At 42.9% G+C, this 22,298-nt stretch overlaps 1 protein-coding gene across 2 annotated transcripts in view; it reads right to left on the reverse strand.

The window, feature by feature from the left end:
- LOC106579057 (zinc finger protein ZFPM2) overlaps positions 1 to 22,298 on the reverse strand; it is a 184,060-nt gene that overhangs the window by 81,873 nt on the left and 79,889 nt on the right. For both annotated transcript variants that reach the window (XM_045701938.1, XM_045701935.1), the window contains one exon: positions 12,530 to 12,628. In XM_045701938.1, coding sequence (XP_045557894.1) covers positions 12,530 to 12,628 — 99 coding nt within the window. The remainder of the gene's footprint in view (positions 1 to 12,529; positions 12,629 to 22,298) is intronic.

The raw sequence follows: 22,298 nt of genomic DNA on the forward strand, positions 1-22,298 counted from the left end.
AAGTGCCACACTGTCTATTGATAGCTGGTAAAACAAGACAGAAAAACTTAAAAGGATGAAAGTATCCTCACACAGATATCTCAAACAACATCTAGAGGACGACACATTATTTGTTGTTCATTTGATTGTTTTACATGTTGAGAAGCATCAGAAGGATATCGCTCCTATTTTGCCTGTCAGGTGGAGTGAATAATTGTTTCTATTCGATTCTATATGTTTATAAGTAAAGCATTCACATACCTCTATGACAGTTTGGATGCCTGCTAAAACACAAAAGTTTTACAGAATTTTATGAACAAAACTAGTGAAGATTAGAACACTTGCTTTCATTAAAAAACAAACAATATTTATATAAAATCAGTTCTAAGAGGGGAAAATACAGTGAGGGAAAAAAGTATTTGATCCCCTGCTGATTTTGCACGTTTGCCCACTGACAAAGAAATAATCAGTCTATAATTTTAATGGTAGGTTTATTTGAACAGTGAGAGACAGAATAACAACAAAAAAATCCAGAAAAACGAATGTAAAAAATTTTATAAAATGATTTGCATTTTAATGAGGGAAATAAGTATTTGACCCCTCTGCAAAACATGACTTAGTACTTGGTGGCAAAACCCTTGTTGGCAATCACAGAGGTCAGACGTTTCTTGTAGTTGGCCACCAGGTTTGCACACATCTCAGGAGGGATTTCGTCTTCTCCAAGTCATTAAGGTTTCGAGGCTGACGTTTGGCAACTCGAACCTTCAGCTCACTCCACAGATTTTCTATGGGATTAAGGTCTGGAGACTGGCTAGGCCACTCCAGGACCTTAATGTGCTTCTTCTTGAGCCACTCCCTTGCTTGGCCGTGTGTTTTGGGTCATTGTCAAGCTGGAATACCCATCCACGACCCATTTTCAATGCCCAAGATTTGACGATACATGGCCCCGTCCATCGTCCCTTTGATGCGGTGAAGTTGTCCTGTCCCCTTAGCAGAAAAACACCCCCAAAGCATAATGTTTCCACCTCCATGTTTGACGGTGGGGATGGTGTTCCTGGGGTCATAGGCAGCATTCCTCCTCCTCCAAACACGGCAAGTTGAGTTGATGCCAAAGAGCTCCATTTTGGTCTCATCTGACCACAACACTTTCACCCAGTTGTCCTCTGAATCATTCAGATGTTCACTGGCAAACTTCAGACGGGCATGTATATGTGCTTTCTTGAGCAGGGGACCTTGCGGGCACTGCAGGATTTCAGTCCTTCACGGCGTAGTGTGTTACCAATTGTTTTCTTGGTGACTATGGTCCCAGCTGCCTAGAGATCATTGACAAGATCCTCCCGTGTCGTTCTGGGCTGATTCCTCACCGTTCTCATGATCATTGCAACTCAACGAGGTGAGATCTTGCATGGAGCCCCAGGCCGAGGGAGATTGACAGTTCTTTTGTGTTTCTTCCATTTGCGAATAATCGCACCAACTGTTGTCACCTTCTCACCAAGCTGCTTGGCGATGGTCTTGTAGCCCATTCCAGCCTTGTGTAGGTCTACAATCTTGTCCCTGACATCCTTGGAGAGCTCTTTGGTCTTGGCCATGGTGGAGAGTTTGGAATCTGATTGATTGATTGCTTCTGTAGACAGGTGTCTTTTATATAGGTAACAAGCTGAGATTAGAGCACTCCCTTTAAGAGTGTGCTCCTAATCTCAGCTCGTTACCTGTATAAAAGACACCTGGGAGCTAGAAATCTTTCTGATTGAGAGGGGGTCAAATACTTATTTCACTCATTAAAATGCAAATCAATTTGTAACATTTTTGACGTGTTTTTCTGGATTTTTTTGTTGTTATTCTGTCTCTCACTGTTCAAATAAACCTACCATTAAAATTATAGACTGATCATTTCTTTGTCAGTGGGCAAACATACAAAATCAGCAGGGGATCAAATACTTTTTTCCCTCACTGTACATTTATGAAAACAAATCAAGCAAACAAGGCTATAGTAGCAAACATATTTACAGTAGTAACTGTTACCTATGGGATTGAATTTAACACTTCAGTTACAGACTGGAGTATTTCAAAGAGCTCCTGAAACCTCTTCCCCAAGTCAATTACCAGATTTCAAACTTTCCGTAAACAGGAATTCTGTTTTTCCTGGGTGACCTAGTTGTCTTTTGTGAGTAGGTTTTAGCCGGAGCAGTTTGACAGTCAACAGATAAGATGGATTAAGCTTTTTTTTCATCCAGTTTTGATGTGAACAGCGTAAAAGCGGGTTAAATCATCCAGTTTCAGGAGTATTTTTAAATGCCTGGAGATAGTGTGATAAAGAGGATAAACCTAAGACTTGGGCTGGGAAGGTCAAGGTGGCGGTTTTAGAGAGCAACTACCCGCTGATGAGGCCAGCTCCCTGTCTCTCTCAGAGCAGACTGGGTATAGCAGCCAAGCCCACCTCTCATCACCGCCAGAACAGATACATGTGACGAGTGAAACAAAATCCACCAAGCCCAGTACGGGCGGCATCAAAGAGCCATGCACCTACTGTCTGTCGGGGTGTGTGTGTGTGTGTGTGTGTGTGTGTGTGTTTTCAGGGGAAATGGGAGTATAGGTGATGTATAGTACATGAGGTCTATATAGTATAGAGATGGTCCTCTGTAGCTCAGCGGGTAGAGCACGGCATCACTGAGTTGAAGTGATGGTTAAGGTGAGTGAGCATCACAGGGTTTCAAATCACCCGACAGGCTTTCTCATTACAATCCAGTCTCTAAATGATTTACATCAGACATACTGTACTGTACTGTACTGTAGGATCTGTTACCATAAATCATCAGACATACTGTACTTTACTGTACTGTACTGTACTGTACTGTAGGATCTGTTACCATAAATCATCAGACATACTGTACTGTACTGTAGGATCTGTTACCATAAATCATCAGACATACTGTACTGTACTGTACTGTACTGTACTGTACTGTAGGATCTGTTACCATAAATCATCAGACATACTGTACTGTACTGTAGGATCTATTACCATAAAATGACTCCCGGCAGAAGGATGTATGGAGCAGAAAGTAAAAGAAAAATGGATACAGCACATGTCATTTTATAAAAATAATTCAATACACAGCCTTTAACAAGAAATACAACAAATATTAGAATATAAATCATATTTTATGAGGCAATTATACACTGTAACAGTAACTGCATCTTTTAATTACAGTAATAGTGCAGTTTGTTCAATTTAAAGTGAAATAAATACATACTGCACATATGCACCTTTTGAACATACAGCATGGGGATTGAAGTCTGTCGAATTCTCTCCAACCTGACTTCAGGCATGCTCAGTATGGACAGAGGAAGTGACTGCCACAGTCATGTGATCCGCTCTAGCTAATCCTGAATCACATGTACATTTTAAGTCACATGGTGGTGGAAAGACTATTGAGAATAGATGGCACCCCAAATAACAACACATCTAATTGACCAAAAAAATACTACTCACTTCCATGACATGCTATAACATAACATATCACCCCCGTTCAGATGGGAGACAAGTGAAGTTCGGTGACGTTGGAGACATTAGGGACATATTTAGCAACATTTTGTGGATGGCTTTTCCCCCACTGCTTCCCATGTCAGTGACAGGGGAGAGTAATCCTATACACAGACTGCTATTGTGAAATGAGAAACTAGCCTCCTTCACTGCCAGAGACCAGATGCACCTCTCTCTCTATCCTAATCTGTAAACGACTTAAAGGAGCCTTATCTCCGGGCTCTTCTGCTTCATTTCATGCTTGATTTACTTTAATTTGTCTGATAGGGCACGAGGATTTGGAAATGGCCCATCTTTCGGCGGAAAATGTTCTGATTTTTCTCCGGCATTGTTATGTGGAGGTTTTTGACTTCTCTCTCTCTAACGCTCTCTCCCTCTTCCACTCTCTCTCTTACTCTCTCTCTCTCTCGCTCTCGCTCCACCCGCTTTCTCTCTCTCTCCCTCCATCTCTCCATTGCTTCCTTGAGAGGGAATCTCGCTCCAGTGCAGCAGTCTGTTTGAGTGCATTTAGTATCGAGCTAACGCAGCAGAAACAGTTTTTCCTTTTCCATGTGGTGGTGGTGTGGTGTGATGATTTTGTGATGGGCAATGCCGACACTAGAGTCTTGTTTGCCTTTCAGATTCTCATTGCGCGCGGTGCAGCCGAGTGCTTCAAACCACAAAGATCTTATGTTTAAGTTAAGAGGCGGCTGGCCCTCCAGTTTAGCAAGTGGGTGAGCGGCAGGCACTGATAAAGTTGCTCCACAACGGAGGAGCCGGGGACGGGGACAAGCAACATGTGTACAGTCAGATGGCTGGCTGATGGAGCTCTATTCTGGTGGCCCACTGACTGACTGACTGACTGACTGACTGACTGACTGACTCAAGTGTTTGCATGGCTCTGGCTGTTCACATCACATCACCAGGGTTTCTCTGGGTTGTTAACGAATGGCAGCTGATCAGTGAGCTGTGATTAGGACAAGTATATCTCTCCACAGATTCTCAATCATCTCCACTCTCCTTCCAATGAGCCAAGCTAGGAACCAACACACAAATGATATATTGTCGTGTCAATAATTACAAATAACTATGATGTTTTTTCAACAGTATAATGCAGTATAATCATAACTGTAATACGGAGGTAGTGAGGTTAAAGCTGTAGCCTGTAATTTGTTTCCATTCTTTCCAATAAATAGGTAACCAAGACAACTTTCTACTATGGAGGGTTTGATTTACAACTTACATATTCAGCCTCTCCCACTCTGACATGCAGTGTTACTGGCCCTCCCTCCAGACAATGGCAGAAACAAGTGAGAAACCACACACACACGCACGCAAGTACTCACACGCACACACACACTGACCATAATACATACACATCTATACACACACACACACACACACACATACACACACACACAGGAAAGAGCGAGGAGAACATTGAAATTCATCTCACAGCCAGAATTGACTTAATTGCGGGTCTGTGCACGGTGATAAACGGAGTGATGATCCGGCAACACGTCTTTATCCATGCTTTGCTTTAATTAACGCCGGCTTGTTTGTTGAAAAGATGATTAATATGCCAATGAAAATTGCATAATTGAATACCACAACACTCACAATCAGGAAGGAACATGCGGTTTTTTATTAACTTTTTATTATCAATATTATTACTATTATTTGGTATTTTAATTCAGTTGACAACCAGTGCCCGCCCCCCCAACTTCACACAAAACCCAGCTGGAATTGGCGTGACCAGGGGCCAAGCCGGACACAGCTGTTCATCACCACACACACTGTCTGAGAGACAGGGCCACTGCTCTGATATCAATACCTTTCACTAGGAGGAGAGACTGTGTGTGTGTGTGCGTGTGTGCGTGTGTGTGTGTGTGTGTGTGTGTGTGTGTGTGTGTGTGTGTGTGTGTGTGTGGAGAGAGAGAGAGAGAGCGAGAGAGAGAGGGTGAAGTTTAAGATTTACATTCCCACAGCCAAACCATATGCATTGATGACTTGAGGTGCTCTGTTTTCAAACGGAATTGAAACAAAAAGTTACCATAAATAGCGCAAATATATGTACATAAAATATGACCCAGTGCAGCTACTCAGAAAGATTCTGTTGAACTCTCAGTGAATCATGGAGGAGCAGCACTGAGAAAGAAACTCAAATATAGTTTATATACTTACAGCAAAATGAAATCCTATGGAGTACAGAGGGATTCAACTTCCTGTAAGTTTCAGTTGAGTAACTCATAGTCTAACATCCTCTCAAATAACTTGCACGAAACATCTCCATGCAGATTTTAAATACACAAATCACATATTCACCCAATTAAGTGATACTTCTCCAAATAAGTAGAAGACTCAGAGGGTGTAATCACTGCAGAACAAACATATTCAGAGTGTTAAAGAAAGAATGCAGCATTGGGAACTAAGTCCCCCAGGGCAGAATCACTGCCAGCAACTGTGTTCAGCTTCATATTTACCAACAGCTTTCATTCTCATTGAATTCTGTCATGAAAAAAGAAACACTGAAAATTAAGATGTGATTTTCCAATGATACAGTGATTATCTTGAAAAATGTGACAATCAATAGAATCTATATCTATTGACTATTTTAATTTCACTGTTGCAGCCGGCAGCCGGCAAACTATTACTCAAAATACCTAGAATGATAATAACAGCAATTTAATTCAGTCCTATTTTAGATGATATAAATAACAACCGTGAAGTTTTGCCATAAAGCCTCTTAGTACAGTATATCGGATCAGTGAGTACATTTGCATGGAAGAACTGCAGCATAAGAGTGAAGTGATTTCTCTAATCTCTTGTTGAATATTTAATCAACACAATCAAACATTCTTTTCATGGTGTGTGTGTGTGTGTGTGTGTGTGTGTGTGTGTGTGTGTGTGTGTGTGTGTGTGTGTGTGTGTGTGTGTGTGTGTGTGTGTGTGTGTGTGTGTGTAGGCTATACATGTATGTCTGTGTGAGGAAGTGAATGTAGTGTGAAGTAGAGAGAGCATAGCAAGTTTCTATTTTGCAGTGTGGAGTACCAGGTTAGATGTTCACCACACATTCACGGCTTGCTCTGGGCCAGGGATGGCCCACAATTTCAGAAAAACCTTGATGAGAAAATGAGTGCTGAGATTGCAGTTTAGTTTCCATGTTTTCATTCCCAAAGTTCCTAGCTGTTGTTCATAGTTTCATCTGAAATCTCATCATTATTTTTCCAATACTTGATAAAACACTTTGAATAAAACCACAGAGAGATAAAACATCCCTTTGAGAGAGAATCGCTATGATGCACGTCCAAATCTGTTGATTTGAGGAAAAAATGTATAAACAACTTGAACGAGTCTCCAGTGTTTTCTACTTTGCTGAAATAAAAGTCCAGACTACGTCTGTAAGTCAACTTAACATGCTTTAGGTACTGTATGTATCTATCAGATGAGGTGGTTGCTACATCCTGGTCTTATGATCATTCTGCCCAGACAGGCAGTTCTACAGATGAGGTGGTTGCTACATCCTGGTCTTATGATCATTCTGCCCAGACAGGCAGTTCTACAGATGAGGTGGTTGCTACATCCTGGTCTTATGATCATTCTGCCCAGACAGGCCGTTCTACAGACGTATGATCTTCATTTTAATACCCTGTTGCAGGAGAATTGTCCTGCAATGCAGGACATGTAGAACTTGTAATGTATGTGAGGTTTAAAAAGGCTTCTGAAGTTTGTAATTTCCATTTGGAAATTTCAGACTTGATTTTCCTTTACGAAAAACGTATCAACCCCTACAAAAATGTCCATTAATTATAATCCACATAATAATTCACATTTCCTGTTGCTGCAGGATTATTGTCCTGCTGTAGCAAACTGGCTCAAATTAAGATCCTACATCTGTATCAAACCATTCAAATGGGTTTTGCGAGCTACATTTCCGGCATTCAAAAGCTCTGCAAACTCCTCCTGAAGGATTCATCTACATCCTAATATTTCCAATCCAATTTAACCCGAGCAGTCGGAGTGGTCTGAGCACTAGTTTACCAATCTCTGCTTTCCAAGACTCTGTGTGCTGAAGGCTTGAGGGGTTCAATCAATGGTGCTTTGATCTCGACTGGAACTATAATTATTTAACATTGTTACAAGGATTTCTCTAATCCATCCTAGCATTAAATCCCTTTTACACCCTCATCTTCTGCAGCCCTAATCTGCATCTGTGCACGGAGTTTGTCTCTTTCTCTCATTCCAGCACCCCTTCCTCCCTCCTTCCTTACCACATCCTCAATTAATAGACTTCAGAGTCAGAATTAAAAATGCACTGTTGCCGTGCAGAACTTGTCAGGTGCCAGAAGAACTCTCATTAACAGTGTGTGTGTGTGTGTGTGTGTGTGTGTTCAGGATGGACTCCTCTAGAGGTGCGATGACAACGATCTGTATAGGAAGTGTGCTGTCCCAGCCTGCGGACTGGGGTCGTCTCACAGTTACCTCATAGTGTGCTATAATTATGTAGCCACAAACATGAAGGTGTACGGGGAAATTCATAGCATTTTTTATATCCCATTTGGACAACAGTCCTACTACACTGCATCTACTGTATTATACTGTATCGGCAAAAAGTTTGTCCTGACGCATTCAGGTCATTATCGTCTGGAGTATACCGAGGTAGGATCTTAATTTGATGCACAGCAGGAAATGCAAACTTGTAGTGTATTCGAGGTTTAAAAAGGCTTCTAAAGTTTGTAATTTCCACTTTAAAATGTCAGACTTAATATGACCTAACAGTAAAGTGTATCAACCCCTACAAAAATGTCCATTAATTATAATGCACATAATAATTCACATTTCATGTTACTGCAGGATTATTTTCCTGCTGTAGCAAACTGGCTCAAATTAACATCCTACATCTGTAAAGCCTAATCTGTTTATTTTGGTGGTCATTCTGACTCTCAACAAAGAGGGCCAGCGGTCCCCCTGTCCGTTCCTCAGTCCTCAAATATTTGTGACTCTGTGTTTCACAATGATATAAATAGCAGCACAGCGATGGCAAACATTTGTCGAGGCACCTGCCACGGTATCGTGGCCATCTGCTCTACAAATTCTCCTCGCGTGACATATGTGCATAAAACCTAAAACGTTATTGTTTTCGTGTGGACCAGTAGGCGGGAACATCGCCATCGGCACACACTCAATGGTGGGCCGGAGTAAAAACTGTGAGACTACTGTAGTCTTCATCTGAGGACAGACATGTTTTGCCGTGCAGCTTTTGATGACTTGATGAAGGGGGTGTCGGCCGGCGGGAGATGAAGGGGGTGGGTGGATAGGGGAGGGGTCTGTTCCTGTCTGACCGTCGGACATCGTCTCGGAGGGCCACTCCTTCAGCTGACCCCAACCTGTCCGACCGTGGCTCATGCCCAGCTGGGACAGAGAGAAGGGTAGGTGGACAGGGCTGTGCCTGTTCAGGACCAGTCAAGCAGAAAGAATTATGGGCAAGGTGATCATCACTTCTGCTCACTTGTTTGTGTTTAGTGCTCTCCTCCCTTCTCCTTCCCTGCCCCTGTTTCCTTCACAAACCTTCTCACCCAGCTGCTGGTGCAATCTGGGATGCATTATCTTCAAGTAAGACTGTTTGTCAGACATATCTTACTTAGTACAAATAGAGGCAGCGTGTTGTTTAGTTTATTTGAACAGTAAAATGACATGGTATCATGCTAACACCAAGATGGAAGATTACATTATGTTTACAGATATACATCACAGAGTCTGCTTAATCAGCCATGTAAGCCTAAGCTAACAACTGCATTCCTCCAAACGTAGGGAGAACGTTTTACTCTGTACAATATCGAGACAAAACCACACGAGAAGCAACGAGAGAGAGCCTCCTCTGAAGCTAACTGAGTTTCCATGTCTTTTCACGGGGGTGTGGCTCATAAGAGCAGACCAGTAGATTAGAATGTGCAGAAGTTCATTAGAAGCTAACGCTAGCTAAAACCCACCACTCTCATTTAGCCTTGAGGAACAGCGACAGATCTGTATCGGAGACAAAGTAGTCCATGGAAATGAGTGAAGAATAGCAGTACTTCACAGTCAGGTTTATCTCCCATTATAGTACATGGATTTCAAATATCCATGACGCCAAATGAACATGAAACAGCAGATCTCTGTGCTGATTGCTTCAGGGATGACATGGTTATACTGAGAACTCCCTGGGTGTTCTCTGTTCTATGAGAGAACTGACTTCAGAGGCAGAACACCCATCAGATTAATGAGTCACATGGTTCTACTGTCATTCTATACAGGAAGGAACACTGGGAAACTAGTAGTTCTAATGGCTGTGGGTTAGCATGGTGCTGGAAAAACCAATGGCTGTGGGTTAGCATGGTGCTGGAAACACCAATGGCTGTGGGTTAGCATGGTGCTGGAAACACCAATGGCTGTGGGCTAGCATGGTGCTGGAAACACCAATGGCTGTGGGTTAGCATGGTGCTGGAAACACCAATGGCTGTGGGTTAGCATGGTGCTGGAAACACCAATGGCTGTGGGTTAGCATGGTGCTGGAAACACCAATGGCTGTGGGTTAGCATGGTGCTGGAAACACCCATGGCTGTGGGTTAGCATGGTGCTGGAAACACCAATGTTGTGAGTTCGATTCCTACATGGGCCACATAAACATGTGCCACTGTCCGTGTCAACTGTTCTGTAAGTAACTTTGGATCAAAGAGTCTTCTAAACGACTATATTGCAACACTTGATATGTGTTCATCCTTACACGGTACATAACGATGAAAAGATCAATTAGAGAATGTACTGTTGGCTGCTTTTGTCATTTTATCGACAGAGGAAAATGTCCAGGGGTGGTTGGATAGGAAAACCAAAGACAGGTGAGGACGTAACAGCCATTATACGTCCTATTCAGATACACACACTGAGTGATTAAAAATGATCCGATGCTGATCTTTATCGCACCTGCTTAAACTTAAGCCAAGAAATAACAAAGAGAGTTTGAATGCTACCACTATCTGAACATTTACAAAGAGATTACAGCGTAGACAGTCTCAAACTAAATACATTTGCTTTTAATCTCTTTGAACAGGAAGCCATGTAATTTCAAAATGTTCGTATCTGATTGTCTGATTTCCCTCTTTATTCAAATTATAACATGCCCATCTGACTTTTCCAACACAATGGGAAAAATTAAAAAGGGAAATGACCTTTCATGGCAGGCGTGATGGGATAGTGAATGGCATTATTATGCTCAAAGATTCCTTTCTTGCCCACTGCCCACAAAGACAACAGAAGGAGTGGCAGCCACATCTGGTTCTGAAACTATGTCTCTCTCATGGACTAGTAGAACATAAAGGATCTTAAGAAATACTAATGAGACTACCTGGAACTGAGAGGGAGTGCACCTTATCCTAACAAAATGATATTCATTATGTAGATAGTGTAGTAATGATGATATACTAACATATATGAGTATGGGTCCTTGGGGCTTTGACCAGGTAGATAGATACATGCCTGTATGTAGGAGTGGTCCGTGAGACAATAGTGCTATCTCATCTGAAGTCATGTTTCTGGAGTTAGAGTTTGAAAAAAACTCTAAGTATGAGGCAGACAATCCAGGGTCATGTTCATTAGGGCACACTGTATCAAAATGTTTGGCAACAGTAAACTGAAATCTCTATTAGTATTGGACAAGTTCAGTCAGGTAGTTCAGTTAGGTAGGACCTTACTCAGTTTCAAACGTTTTCTCCCTATTGAACACCCCCAACCCCCAGTCAGTCCAGCAGTCAGTGTTATGAGTCTGTAATTCTCAATATTCTGACGGCTAAGGACAGAGAGAGAGAGTGCAAGAGATAGAGAGAGAAAGAGAGATGTCCTGAGAGCGAGAGAGAGAGAATAGAGAATAGAGACAGAGAGATATCGGTGTATAATTACAGCCAGTCAGAGCTCCCATCCCATCCTATCTCCCTTTCAAAGACAGCAGTATTTTTAAGCTCAGCGTTTTCCCCCGGCCCAAAGGGCCTTCTCTTCGTCATGTGATACCTGCTGTCTTTTTGTCATGGTGGCCCCCAGAGTTGAGCGCTGACCCCCTCAGCCCTGTCTCCTGACTGATCACAGTGATGTTTTATTACTGTCGGCCCAGCCTCTCTAATCTTTAACCAGCAATGCTCATTTCTTTCCTCAGATTTAAATGCAAATGTAAAATTTAATGATAAATGCATTATCTGATAGGGGCCGATAACACTGATTCACTGTCAGTATAAAATACACACCGCAGGGGGCTTCAGCACCAGCACAACTTGTCCAAATCCCACTTTTATAAACGTATGTACCTGCTACAATAAATTCTTAAGGTCATATGCATTAGAAGGGAATCATATTTTGTGTGTTCAGCAATGTGGATATAATGCCCTCAACAGTAATTGCTGTGTTGCTATCTTGTTCGATGTATTATCCATCACTTTGATGAAGTGACTTTTAAGACGAACAAAAAAACAAGATACAACCATTTTTCTAAACCCTTGTGAAGAACAGCAAGGGGAATCTGCATGGTAAAATGAGATGTTAAAGAGCAAATAAATATAGTAAAAAAATAATATTATAAGCTTTCTTTTGGGGTTCCATTCTATGTTCAAGCACATATACAATAAGATTAAGAGCAAAGCAATTTCATACACCCATTCAACACTGGTACGCTAACTTACTATTCAATGGTGATAATATACTCATTTAGCTCACCACATCACTTTTCCCAGTTTTTCATCTATTGTTGTTAGGAGCCACATTTTATCCCAACTTTAGAGACTTTTGCGGCTTATATCACATGTGCTTTGCTCTTTCCCTCTCTGGTAGATTTGAAAGCACTCATCCTACCAGGTGCTTTCCATTCCCAGTGGGCAAAATATGTCATTAGATGTCATAAAAAAAAGTAACTTCCTGGTTGAAATATGGCTTTCTGGTTGAGGGATGTCAGATAACTGCCGGACAACCAGACGACAACCACCAGAAGAGAGAGAAATGACGTAAACTTACTTGGTCCATCCCAATCCTCTGGTCCTATGGCTGGGTGTCTGGACTCACTATGCCCATCCATGTCTGACTCCCCTGCTTCTCCACTGCCATCTTCTTCACCTGTAGACAGACAGGGAGATGGGACAGGTTGGTCATACAGTGGCATGTTGAGTGACATCACTCACAGTTAAATCATATTGTTGCCACACCACGTTTGATCGAGGAGCACCCATATAATACAGTTGAAACAACTGTTATCAGTGCCTTCAGAAAGTATTCATACCCGTGGACTTATTCCACATTTTGTTGTGTTACAGCCTGAAGTCAAAATGGATTAAATTAAAAAAATTCTCACCCATCTACACACAATACCCTATAATGACAAAGTGAAAATCTGTTTTTAGAAATGTTTGCAAATGTATTAATAATGATATACAGAAATATCTAATTTACATAAGTATTCACACCCCTGACTCAATACATGTTAGAATCATCTTTGGCAGCTATTACAGCTGTGAGTATTTCTGGGTAGGTCTCTAAGAGTCTTGCACACCTGGATTCTACGATATCTCCTCATTATTCTTAAAAAAATTATTCAAGCTCTGTCAAGTTGGTTGTTCATCATTGCTAGACAGCCATTCTTGCCATAGATTTTCAAGCCGATTTTAGTCAAAACCATAACTACTACAGGCCATTCACTGTCTTCTTGGTAAGCAACTCCAGTGTAGATTTGGTCTTGCGTTTTAGGTCATTGTCCTGATGAATTTCTCTCCCAGTGTCTGATGGAAATCAGACTGAACCAGGTTTTCCTCTAGGATTTTGCCTGTGCTTAGCTTTACTCCATATATTTTTATCCTATAAAAGCTCCCTGGCCTTTGTAGATGACAAGTGCTGAACGATTAGTTCTTTTTGAGGTCGATTCGGTTTCGGTTCGATTATTCAAAAACAATCACGATTTCGATTAAGTTTTCAATTGTTTTATTTTTACATGAAATGCACTATGCATTATGTAGGTTGAATGCAGTAACAACACAGAATAAAACTATTCATACGAGTCGCATGATGATACTGACTGCCCATTACTGCTTATCACTTATTAAAATTACTTTACTTGAATAAAATATTTTAGTTGTGTATATTACATTTTATTTATTCAATGACTTTATTATTTCATTCCAAGTCATCATCTCATCTCTATAGAGCTGCTGCCTATGCTGTCTGCCAAAATCACTATTTTAGTAGTTCTTCAAAGTAAATAAAGCATACTTTTATGACTGCTGAATACCAACTATCAATCACTAAGATCATGTATTTTCAGGTAAAAATACCTCGCAAAGCAACTGCTCTCTATGTATCCGTCCTGATCGAGCATTCTTCTGTCTCTTATATAAGCAGGCGTAGAATAAACAGACCGGACAGGTAGGAGCGCAATGGATTATGGTAATTGTGGTTAATTATCAAGTTCTGTGCTAAACTATGTAGAACATTGGCCTGTTGGAAACTACAACTCCCTACTACATTGCACAGTTCGGGTATGAGCAGAATGAAATGGAACTCAAATAATTGAACCAATGTCCATAAATTAGCTGTTTAAAAAACAAAAAAGAACCAACATTTTGATTAATTGCTCAGCGCTACCGATGACAAGCATACCCATAACATGATGCAGCCACCACTATGCTTGAAAATATGAAGAGTGGTACTCAGTGATGTGTTGTGTTGGATTTTCCAAAACATTACGCTTTGTATTCAGGACATAAAGTTCATTTCTTTGCCACATTTTTTGCAGTTTTACTTTAGTGCCTTATTGCAAACAGGATGCATGTTTTGGAATATTTTTTCTGTACAGGCTTCCTTCTTTTCACGCTGTTATTTACGTTAGCATTGTGAAGTAACTACAATGTTGTTGATCCATCCTCCCTATCACAGCCTTTAAACTGTTTTAATGTCACCATTGGCCTCATGGTGAAATCCCTGAGCGGTTTACTTCCTCTCTGGCAACTGAGTTAGGAAGGATGTCACTATCTTTGTAGTAACTAGGTGTATTGATAAACCATCCAAAGTGTCATTAATAATTTCACCATGCTCAAATTGATGTTTTTTTTATTTTTACCTATCTACCAATATGTGCCCTTCTTTGCGAGGCATTGGAAAACCTCTCTGGTATTTGTGGTTGAATCTGTGGTTGAAATTCACTGCTCAACTGAGGGACCTTACAGATAATTGTGTATGTGGGGTACAGAGACGATGTAGTCATTCAAAACTCATGTTAAACACTATTATTGCACACAGAGTGAGTCCATGCAACTTATTATGTGACTTGTTAAGCACATTTTTACTCCTGAACTTATTTAGGCTTGCCATAACAAAGGGGTTGGATACTTATTGATTCAACATTTCAGCTTTCATTGTTAATTCCTTTGGGGTATTGTGTGTAGGCCAGTGACACAAACTCTCAATGTAATAAATATTACATCCAGGCTGTAATACAACAAAATGTGGAAAAAGTCAAGGGGTGTGAAAACCTTTTGAAGGTACAGTAACTAATGTTAAAGGTCTATGACTCAAAACAAATAAATGGTTATGTTAGCTATATATAACCTTTTCTTAACATTAAGCAATGTCACCCCTGCAGCTTTGAATACATTACCTTATTGTTACTATGTAATAGTCCAGTACAGTGCATTGAATTGCAAGAAGTATCAAGTGTGTGTAACTGTGGGAGCAGAGGCTGATGCAGCTACAACACTGTTATCTAGCGGAGTTCCCATGAGTTACCATACAGGAGGAAGCCCAAGTTTAGCAGGAAGGAAGGAGGAGCAAGAAAGTTGGGAGAGCAAGAAAAAGAGAGGGAGAGAGAGGAAGGTGGCTATTTATTACTGTTTGATCTATTGTGGAGTGGCAGAGGATGCAGAACCGCAGATTTACAGTCTCAGGGCTGAGGCTCAGAAAGAGAGAGAGAGAGCTAGACAGAGAGAGAGACAGAGAGAGAGACAGAGAGAGAGAAGGGGGAGAGAAGGGGGAGAGGGAGAGGGAGAGGGAGAGGGAGGGGGGGAAAGGGAGAGGGAGAGGGAGAGGGAGAGGGGGAAAGGGAGAGGACATACCCAGGGATATTTTGCTATCTATCTCTAACCTGGGAAGTAAAGTGCTTAAATGCCTTGTTGAACATACAGCACTACACAGCCACAGCAGCCACTGTAATGGGAATGCTACTTACCACGTTCCTAGATTTTCTTTGAAAACCTCTTGTGTTTTGCATGTCCAAGTCCACTATATAGACCCAGACAATGAAGTTGTTCTATAACAAACCCCTTGTCTTGCTCTAAACCCAATACATGCAATGTGGCTAAAAACACTAGCACAGTGGGGGAGACTGTTGGATAAGACCGTCTGCAAAATGATTAGAATGTAAAAATGTCTCCAGCTCTGACTTCAGTCTGCTGGTGGTAGGCGTGTCCTTAGTGGAGGGGATACTTAGTTCTATCTGGTCATCTTTTCCGTTGCTTTGATGTGTTAAACCTACAGAGTACGTCCAAGGGCGTTGATGGGTTATTATTAGACTTCATTGAAGAAGGAAGCAGAGGGATGGATTTAGTCAGAGCCTTCTGATGTAAAGGTACTATGATTACTACTACTACTACTGGCTCTGGCTAAAAGTAGTGTACTATATGGTAAATAGAGTGCCATATCAGACACGTCTATACAGTCCAGAATAAGGCCTTAACATTGTGTCCATCCTGGGTTCATCTTCAGATCAACCAACACTCACTACGCTTCTTTGGCTTTCTACACACATGGCTCACTTCAAAGAAGGCAGCAAACATTGCCAAAAGGATAGCAGCTTCCTGCCTCTCTGTGAGAGAGAAAAAGAAACGACAAGTGAAGGAAGTCTGCAGCACTGTCCTACTAACAGCAACATGAGGTCACAGTGACCCAGTTTAGCTTATGCAAGTGTCTGCTTGGGATGGCAAAATTCTCCCCCTTTCCTTCCTTCCCAGTAGGTATTATCAGTGAGCCCATTCTCTGAATCCGCCTCGCTATTTACTGTTGGGGGCCTGGAGTACAGTTAGCTGGAGACGCTCTTTAGCATACTGGGGATCACTAGGCGTTATGACGAGGATAACAAAGGGCGAATATCAACAGTTCCTTTCAGTGGAGCGAGTTTAAAGAAGTCGGGTGAGATAACATTAAAGGCAGTACCTTGATCTCAGGCGAACATGTTAAGCCCTGCAATGAAACGTATTGGAAGTGTTTAATTACAGCTCAGGAAATGAAGCTACAAGATGATTCCTTAATTAAGCAGTGATTACAGATTCTCTGCTGCCTTCTATCTAACCACGGTTTGCAATGCATTTTAAACACAATCGCCCAGGCAACCTCACAGAGATTAACAATGTCACAGGCAAGCACTGGGCTTGATGAAGTTTCCTCTCTAGTGAATGTCACACGGGAAACCAGCGAGGAAGAGCATGCTGTAGCAGTATGTAGGCTACAGTGTGATAAAAGATACAGGGATACATACAGCCTCTTCATGATTTCAATGTGCATGAGCTATCTCAAAACCTTTTTGCCATACGAATAGACTATTAAAGCATTCTGTTTCATTCAGAGGGGGCTGTGTTAGATATCACTTATTTCTTGCGGTGTTATCAAAAGATACAGATTGTCAATGATCTACATTATAGTCTATGTCATAATAACCTACCGCTGGCTAAAACTCTTTCCTTGTGCAATTAAATGAAGACATTTAGGGGTGAATGAGAAAGAGAATGTGTCTGAGAGTGAGGATGGAAAAAGGTGGAGTGAAGAGTATGGGATAGGGTCGGGTAGCATGGGGTAGGGTTGGGACAGCATGGGGTAGGGTAGGGTAGCAGAAGAATGGGGTAGGGTTGGGTAGTATGGGGTAGGGTAGGGTAGCAGAAGAATGGGGTTGGGTAGTATGGGGTAGGGAGGGTAATATGGGGTAGGGTTGGGTAGCAGAAGAATGTGGTAGGGTAGGGTGGTATGGGGTAGGGTAGCATGGGGTAGGGTAAAATGGGGTAGGGTGGGTAGTATGGGGTAGGGTAGGGTAGTATGGGGTAGGGTACGGTAGCATGGAGTAGGATAGCATGGTGTAGGGTAGGGTTGGGTAGCATGGAGTAGGGTAGGGTAGGATAGAATGGGATAGGGTAGAATGGGGTAGGTGGGGTAGCATGGGGTAGAGTAGGGTAGGGTAGGGTAGCATGGGGTAGGGTTGGGGCAGCATGGGGTAGGGTAGGATAGCAGAAGAATGGGGTAGGGTTGGGTAGTATGGGGTAGGGTAGGGTAGAAGAAGAATGGGGTAGGGTTGGGTAGTATGGGGTAGGGTAGCATGGGGTAGTGTAGCATGGGGTAGGGAAGGGTAGTATGGGGTAGGGTTGGGTAGCAGAAGAATGTGGTAGGGTAGGGTGGTATGGGGTAGGGTAGGGTAGCATGGGGTAGGGTACAATGGGGTAGGGAAGGGTAGTGTTGGGGTAGGGTAGGGTAGTATGGGGTAGTGTAGGGTATCATGGAGTAGGGTAGCATGGTGTAGGGTAGGGTTGGGTAGAATGGAGTAGGGTAGGGTTGTATAGAATGGGATAGGGTAGCATGGGGTAGGGTAGCATGGGGTAGAGTAGGATGGGGTAGGGTCGCATGGGGTAGGGTAGGGTGCATTGGGGTAGGGTGGGATGGGGTAGGGTAGGATGGGTTAGGGTAGAGTTTCACGGGGTAGGGTTGAACGGGGTAGGGTAGCATTGGGGTAGGGTAGCATGGGGTAGGGTAGCATGGGGTAGGGTGGGGTAGAATGGGGTAGGGTTGGGTGGCATGGGGTAGGGTAGTGTATGGTAGGGTAGAATGGGGTAGGGTAGGATGGGGTAGGGTTGCATGGGGTTGAGTAGCATGGGGTAGGGTAGGGTAGATTGGGGTATGGTACGGGAGCATGGTGTAGGGTAGGGTAGAATGGGGTAGGGTAGCATGGGGTAGGGCAAGGGGGCATGGGGTAGGGCAAGGGGGCATGGGGTAGGTTCAGAGCACATTGTACGTTAGGGCAGGTTTGGCGGGCATGTGTCAGTGAGCTGTTAGAATCAGGCCTCCCTATCGCTGCTTCATCAAAGGACAGCCTCTCCAGCCAAATCACAGTCACACACAGTCGGGTGCCACACATCCGGGTCAATAAGCTTATAGGCGATTTACACAAACAACTCCTCCAGCAAGGTAGGAACAAAGTCATATTGGCTTTTTGTCTCCCTTTTAGCATTGTCTCTGCCAAGGAAGCCCTTGAAAATGTCAATCTGGTTCGCGTACGACTTTAAGGAGCTCAGAGCCGTCTAATCTGACCAGCCAGCCAACAGACAGGTTGCTACTCCCTCTACACCGTCTTATTGCAGCATAGAGAATGATGATGTTTAAATGATGTCAGTAAAGCAAACGGTTACTGTATGTTTAAACCACCATAGGATGTGTAAGGTTAAGGTTAGGATTTAGGGTTGGGTTCGACCATAGATCTACGTTAGTCTCAAGGTTGTCATGATAACCAAACTGCTATCAAGATCACATCGCTTTCTAATGAAGATAAACTAGCTAAATCTATTCAAAGGCAAAAGACAGAAGGTCATTCATGTTTAAAGAAGGTTGTTGATACAGCAAATACCATGTCGTGATCAGCCATTCCAAAAAGACACTGTCTCCACCAAAGTCAAGCATAGCTGTGAGACTTCTGTCTCTGCTCTCAGAAGAACCATTCCAGAGAATACATCATACATCTTCCAGAGATACGGGCAAAACACCCCACCAACACTATGCAGTGGAGCTCTCCAATGGAGGGAGGTTATTAGTGAATAAGCCTTGCCACTGTCTCTTTAACTGCCAATAAATTCCCATCATTACAGAATCTGGCAGTTTTCCTGGGCGTCTGCGCGGGGTTTTATCTCCCTCTCTCTCCAGTCTGGGAGCATGTAGATCTGGCCCCGTTAGATTGTCATACTTAACAAACATTCAGGATTCATTTCCTCCACTGAGTCAAATGGGGCTAAAGGGATGTCTCGATTCATCTTATCACGCCACAAATTAGCATTTCCCATATTCCTCAGCATCAACTGCACATTCAAATTCCACATTTACCATTCCAGGCACTGGGCTGGCAGCTGTGGCCCCAAAAAATGTCTTCTGTTGGTGGATCCTGATTATTTCTGAATGGCACAAAGAGTGGCACATGAATTCTGCCACTTCATGTTTGTTGCTATATGTCTCTGACTGACTATGATTCAGATTAGCCATTGAAAGGTCAAATCGAGGGTCAATGTGATTTTGTATTTACCACAATGAGTATCCTACCAGATATTCAGGTCCCCTTCAACTGTGAGAAAGTAAACTGTGTATGACTGCATTGTAATGCCCTAATTTGGTTCTATTACCGTTGATTGGAACAAAAATGCAATCATCTCATTCTTACAAATGCAATTACATTCATGTTATATGGTCACTGTATGCACTTTGCTATCATCAGAATCAATAACAATCTATGTACATTAAAGCTGCTTTTCATCATCAGTAAATAGGTGAATCTCTCTCTCACACACACACACACACACACACACACACACACACACACACACACACACACACACACACACACACACACACACACACACACACACACACACACACACACACACACACACACACACACACACACACACAAACAGAGCAGCTTGTGCCAACACTGTGTTAAACTTCACAGACATCCCCATCCTCTTCCCACTCATATTTCCACAACAATAAAAAGGGGTACAAGAACAAGGTGAAATTTCACAATGTCAGTAAAAGAGATGCCACTCTTAAAATAAAATGGCATCTTTCTCACAATTATGGCTCTGGGAGTGACAACAGAGTATAAATCCTGCCTCTGCATTTAGTTCACTAGCAGGTGGACCATGCACAGGAAGTTGTTTGAGGAGAGATTATTTAAACTCCAAGGTTGTTTCTGCAGGGGTGTGGAAGGTGGGGGGGTGGAAGGTGGGGGTGTGTGTGGTTTGTCCAGAGTGCTCATGGGTAGAACCCCTCTCTCTAACTGAATGTTGGTTCACATGTTCTCCTCTCACAGAGCTTCCCTGTTCTATTCTAGCTGGCTACTTCATTTCACACCAATGTATGTCATTTCAGAGCCATTTTGACATGTGCTGTCACTGACAGACAAGAGCCTCTCTATCATTTCATGGTAGATGAGTAGGCATGGGTAGAACTGAAGAGTGACACTCCAAATAGTTGAAGGTGCCCACAAAGTGGAACGCTTACACAGTTTGCAGAAACACAGATTACATACATGACATTCTGAATAAAAATGTGTATAAGGCACAGGGATTCTGGGAAAGAATAGACTCATTCTTTGTTAAAACATTGGACGACGCAGGCCTCCCGAGTAGTGCAGTGGTCTAAGGCACTGCATCGCAGTGCTAGCTGTGCAGCTAGAGATCCTGGTTCAAGTCCAGCCTCTGCTGCAGCCGGCCGCGACCGGGAGACCCATGGGGCGGCACACAATTGGCCCAGCGTCATCCGGGTTAGGGGAAGGTTTGGCAGGCAGGGATGTCCTTGTCCCATCGCGCTCTAGTGACTCCTGTGGCAGGCCGTGCACAATGCACGCTGACATGGTCGCCAGGTGTACGGTGTTTCCTCCGACACATTGGTGCGGCTGGCTACCGGGTTAAGCGGGGATTGTGTCAAGAAGCAGTGCGGCTTGGTCGAGTCGTGTTTCGGCGGACGCACGGCTCTCGACATTCACCTCTCCCGAGTCCGTACTGGAGTTGCAGTGATGAGACAATACTGTAACTACCAATTGGATACCATGAAAAGGGGTAAAAGTAAAATAAAAACATTGGATGACGCAACAACAACAACAACAACAACAAAAATGTATGACGTATGCTGCCAAACAGACACAACAGCTGACTTAATAAGACTCAAGTGCTCCAAGCAGCTGCTAAAAGACAAGGTGACGACATAGTATGGTGTGTTGGCGTATCTTCACTACACAACGCATAGAGAACCAGCAAAGGTCCCCCTCGCAAAACAGGTTTCTGACCTCAAGGGTCTTTTCCTGGTTAAAAGACGTAAACAAAAGGTCATCAATAACAGGTGCAGGACAGGAACAGAAGAATGCACAGGTTTCAGAGTCAACCAACCATGGCCCTATGAATTTGGTGAAGAGTCTCAGTCACGACCAAGTCAAGTCAAGCTGGGGCGTCAAGGTGCTCCCACCAGTTATCTGAAGGAGGCCCTGCCTTTTCTGGAAGGGTAAGACTGACGGGTAAGACTTTGGTGGCATTCAACTTCTTGACCTTTGCGCCTTTAAGCGGCTTTGCTACTTCACCGCACTCCGATCAAAGTTAATAAGTGCTTCATATGTTAATGAAAATTGGTCCTCCTCTTTGTGTTCCCACAGCTTTTTAATACCTATTATAGGCGCCAACTTTTAATGGAGGTTTTAGGTCCCTGTGACAAGCCCATTTCGCAGAGTGACTACACAGATACAAGGCTAAGCTAAGACCACAAAGTCCCACAGTGTGGCTCAGTGGAGAAACCTTCCTTCACAGGGGAGACCGTATTCTCCGAGAGGGAGGAGAGAAGGAAGAGAAGGAAGAGAAGATAAAGGCCATGGGATGAGTGGCTGCTTTAAAACCTACGTTCAACTCCACACCGGACTAATTACACCACAGCCATCACATTTGAGAGGGTTTAGTTAATCAAGGGGCCCTTTTTTTCTCCTTCTATAGTCGAGGAATAACACACTTAAACC

Source organism: Salmo salar, chromosome ssa02 (genome assembly GCF_905237065.1).
Source record: "Salmo salar chromosome ssa02, Ssal_v3.1, whole genome shotgun sequence".
In the NCBI taxonomy this organism is placed as follows: Eukaryota; Metazoa; Chordata; class Actinopteri; order Salmoniformes; family Salmonidae; genus Salmo; species Salmo salar.